The 4,536-nt window shown below is 50.3% G+C and overlaps 1 protein-coding gene and 1 long non-coding RNA gene across 4 annotated transcripts in view; one reads left to right on the top strand and one right to left on the bottom strand.

Annotated features, from left to right (window-relative positions):
• Window positions 1–686: 686 nt before the first annotated feature.
• Window positions 687–3,403, bottom strand: LOC135308158 (uncharacterized). Of its 3 annotated transcripts, XR_010368709.1 has the most exons (3): window positions 3,322–3,403; window positions 1,147–1,321; window positions 687–892 (listed from the first exon to the last, which is right to left on the bottom strand). It is a non-coding gene; the product is annotated as an uncharacterized LOC135308158 (long non-coding RNA). The 3 variants fall into 3 exon arrangements; XR_010368706.1 differs by having other exon boundaries at window positions 687–1,321; XR_010368708.1 differs by lacking the exon at window positions 3,322–3,403 and adding an exon at window positions 2,750–3,308 and having other exon boundaries at window positions 687–1,321.
• Window positions 3,404–3,481: 78 nt separating this feature from the next.
• LRIG1 (leucine rich repeats and immunoglobulin like domains 1) overlaps window positions 3,482–4,536 on the top strand; it is a 91,276-nt gene continuing 90,221 nt past the window's right edge. The window contains exon 1 of the mRNA XM_064432973.1: window positions 3,482–3,996. Coding sequence (XP_064289043.1) covers window positions 3,485–3,996 — 512 coding nt within the window. The 5' untranslated portion in view covers window positions 3,482–3,484. The remainder of the gene's footprint in view (window positions 3,997–4,536) is intronic.

Genomic DNA, 4,536 nt, shown 5'->3' with positions numbered 1-4,536 from the left:
TCCCAGAAAGGAATAAAGCAAGCTATTAAAAACTGAGGAACATTTTTGCTGAAGTGGAAATAATGGTACTTTGTCCCAAAATGTATAAAATATGTATTGCAATTAAATTCTCTATTGGCAAATTGCTCTACAATTAAAAAACACAGAAGCTTGAGTGAGGCAATTAGAATAATAGTAGAGTGTTAATTATAGCTTGATGGATTCTGCATGCTGTCAGCAATTACCTTCCAAGTGTGCACTTCTGAACCAACTCCAAATCCACAAAAAGACACCGGCAGAATGAGAAGTATCTTCCGTGTTGGCATGCCTCTGCCCTTTTAAAATTTGTTTTCATAAATACTTTTATAAGCTATTTAATTAGATTTAATGAGGTTTGAGGAAGAAACATCCTCCATGCTGCACACAGACTCCAGCACAGGCATTGACTTGGGCATGAGGGAGAGCACAACTGAGAAGAGCCTCATTTCCTTCCAGCTCCCTTTCTCTCTGTGCAAGGATATCTTGTGCACATCTGAGGTGATTGGACACAGGTTGCAGCAGAGTTGTATCTAGCTTTCAGTTTTATTAAGGTTATCTAAAGCTTTTGGATCTCTCTCCCCATGGGAAACCCCACACTCACACCTTTGCCCTAATATTGAAAAATATTGATATGAATGAAGTTAATTGAAAAGCCTGATTGTCAAATCTGAAAACACTTTAAAAGAAGCAAAAGGTTATCTTTATTTCTATGAAAACAGTCCTAGTGAGCAGGAGAAATCCTCTCCAGAAAAGTGCTTTTGGGTCCAGCAGAAGACGTGACTGCTGTCTGTGTCAGGCAGCTGGCTAAGCTAAAAAATCCCTGTGCATTGTATCAAATACAATTCATGGCTCCATTGACCAATTTGTAGGAAATCTAAAAGAAAAGGAGAATAGGCAGGGGGTGAGAATGACCCCACCCAGAGTGACAGATTCCCAAAAATGTGTCTCCTCTCACACCTTCCCTCACACCATCAAGGCAGCATTTCATCACTGTGATCACAGATGCTGATGGTCCAGAAAGACCTTGCAAGTTTTCTGCTCAATTTTGGGACTACAGGCAGGAATGTTGAAGCCCAGGCACTCAAAAGCCAAATTGCTCATCTCTCTAAAGGCTGGCTTGTCACCTGCCTTCCTCTTCTGTCAGTTGCTGATAATGCTGCAGTGTGCTGCCTTCTCTTACTGCTGGTTCTTACTGATGGGTATGGAGAACAGATGTGCCTTCATCCTCCTCATCCTACTCAAGGAGCTGCCAAAACTCCACGTCCTGCACGGAGAGGAGGCTTTGATATGGGACTTTCACAACCTGTGGGCCAAATGGCGTTTATTTGGTTGGGCTCAGCTGCAAATTCACCACCATACCTGTTTATTTTGCTCAGCTGAACCTCTAGGTGACACCAGTCCAGCTTTGATGCCTTCCATGAGTTTGTACAGCTTAGATCCCGCTCTGACTGCCTGGAATGCCACTGTCCTTGTGCAGCCTGTTTTTTTGGGAAGAGGTGTATACTGTGAGCAGCATGACTGGAGCATCCTGCAGTGCAATGCCCCATTCTGTTATGGGCAGGAAATACATCTCTGTCCCTGCATGCAGGAGGAATCTGCAGTAGAAGGTTGCAAAGTTAATTAAAGGTAGTAGAAGCAGGATTCCCCTGTGATGTTTCTCTCTCTAAAATATCCCCTTTTGTGTCACAGACATATTTTATGAAAAATCCTTTTGCTAGGATTTTTTCTTCTGAGAAGCTGGGAACCCTCAGCTTCTCTATGTTTTGTTGCTTTGAAATGTGATTTCGAGAATTATTTATTCAGCATGTGAAATTGTTTTTACTTGAGGACCAATGACAGCCACCGGTATCGAGGCTGTGAGCAATCACAGGATTTTATCATCATTCCATCCCTTCCCTTTCTAGCTTTCTCATGAATCCTTTCTCTCTATTCTTTTTAATATGGTTTTAGTACAGCAATATAATATATATAATATATACTACATGATATACTATATAATATATTATATAGTACATAATATAGTATAGTATATGGTATATAATATACTATATAATAAAATTATATATTTATATAGTATGAATATATTAAAATATATAAATATAAACATATATAAAATATATAGAATATACTATATACTATATAGTATATAATATATAATAGATATATATTATAGATAATATAATATATAAAATATTTTATATTATATTATAAAGATAATGTAATATAAAATACTAGATATTAAATATTATATATTATGCAATATATTATATAATATATAGTATATATTATATAATACAATATATATAATATATATGATACCATAATACGATATGATGTAATATGATGTTATATGATGTAATATAATATATGATATGTAATATAATATAATATAATATAATATAACATAATATAGTATAATATAATATAATAAATATAACATAATATAGTATAATATAATATAATAAATATAGTATAATATAGTATAATATAATATAATAAATATAGTATAATATAGTATAATATAATATAATAAATATAGTATAATATAGTATAATATAATAAATATAGTATAGTATAATATAATAAATATAGTATACTACAATATAATAAATTAATATAATATAATATAATATAATGTAATATAATATAATATAATATAGTATAATAATCAGCCTTCTGAAACATGGAGTCAAGATTCTCATCTCCTCCTGGGACCCTCGGACACCCCCACCCAGGTAACTCCTGCCGGAAGGGGTTAAATCACACTCCCGCCCTCCGCGGGTGCGCTGAGCGCTCCAAGAGCTTCCTTCCCTGGCTGCTGGGATGTGCTGGGCCACATCCGAACTCGCCGCCATCCGCCCGGGTGCTGTCGGCGGGCTCGGCGCAGCCCGCGGGGAGCAGGGATGCTCCGGGCGCAGCTCCCGTGAGCCCGGCTGGGGCTGCTCCGGGCCGGCTGCCCCTCCCCGGCCCCGTGCTGGGCTTCCCCGCTGAGGGCACGGCCGGGCCGTGCGGCCGTGCCCGGGAGCGCTCGGGGCACGGGACAGTGACCGCCCCGCTCCGCGCGGGACTCTGCGGAGCGCAGCCCCGCGGCCGCTCCGTGGCGTCCGGACAAGGACAGCCCGGGGTGCAGGGATGTCCAGAAGGACAGCCCGGGGTGCAGGGATGTCCAGAAGGGCAGCCCGGGGTGCAGGGTCGCCCCCGGGCCCTGGTGTTCCCGCAGCTCTCGCGGTTTGGGAGCGCGGGGACGGGCGCGGCCCCTTTAAGAGGGGCAGCGCGGGGGGGCGGCGGCGCCCGCGTTCACACCTGGAGTGGGAAAGGGGGGCGGGCCCCTGCGCCCGTGATTGACGGGCCGCATCCACCAATGGGACGGCGCGGCGCCGCGGAGGGGGGCCCTCCCGGCCAATGGCGGCGCGGCGGGGGCCGCCCGGCAGCCAATGGGCGGGCGCGCGGGGGGCGGCGCGGCTACATGTTGCGGTGTCGCCAACGTGGGTCCGCGGCGAGCGGCGCTCGGGCCGGGCGGCAGCGGCGGCGGCTGCGACCCCGCGGGAGCGCACCGGGAGCGGCCGGCGCCCGCCGAGCCCGAGCCGAGCGGCGCGGAGCGGCAGCAGCAGGAGGCGAACCCCGCGGCGGGGACGCGCGCTCGACCCGCCCGGCGTTGCCCGGTGGATGCCGGTGCCGTAGCGCCGCGCGGGGCCGGCGGCCGAGGCGATGCTGCGGGCGGCGGGGCGGCGCTGAGCGCCCGCGGCGTGAGCGCTGCCGCCGCCGCCTCCTCCCGCCGCGGCCGTTCCCCGGTGCCGGATACAAAATGGCGCTGCCGTCACGGGCGGCGCTGCTGCTGCCGCTGCTGCTGGGGCTGCTGCGCTGCTCGGCCGCCCGCGGCTGCCCCGCGGGCTGCGCCTGCGGCGGGGACACGCTGAGCTGCGGCGGGCTGGCGCTGCCCGCCCTGCCCCGGGACCTGCCCCGCTGGCCGCGGCACGTGTGAGTACCGGGGGGACCCGGGGCGGGGGGGGGGGGGCTCGGGCAGCCGAAGCGGCGCGGTTTGGCGTGTTGTCAAGAGCAGAACTTTGAGCAAAAAATCCCCGCGGAGCTGCGGGTTGTTTGCTGAAGCGGGGCAGGGCTGCGCGGTGCCGTGTCCCCGCGGTGTCCCCGCTGGCACCAGCGATGGGATGGAGGCGGCGGGAGCGATGCTGCTCCCCGGTGACGGGCTGGCCCCGGGTGTCCCGAGAGCGGGTTTGGTGCCTTATCCATGGGATCTGCTGGGGATAACGGCCAGCTTGGGCTTCCGAAGCCTTATTAGGGCATCGTCCGTCCGTCCATCTGTCCGTCCGTCCGTCCGTCCGCGCCGGGGCTGCGGAGCGGGGCGCGCCCCAATCCGGACCCCGACCGCGCCCGCTCTGCTGGCTTTTAACGCTGCCGGCTTTTTAGGCTGTGAAATTCGGGGAGAGAGAGGCAGTCGAGGGCTTCTGGGGAGTTTCGGTGAAATCCAGGTGTTTTCCAGTCGAGGCTGGCTGCGCTCCC

Source organism: Passer domesticus, chromosome 9 (genome assembly GCF_036417665.1).
Source record: "Passer domesticus isolate bPasDom1 chromosome 9, bPasDom1.hap1, whole genome shotgun sequence".
NCBI classification, from domain to species: Eukaryota; Metazoa; Chordata; class Aves; order Passeriformes; family Passeridae; genus Passer; species Passer domesticus.
The sequence above is the reverse complement of the archived record's forward strand: the minus strand, read 5'-3'. Positions and strand labels throughout refer to the sequence as shown.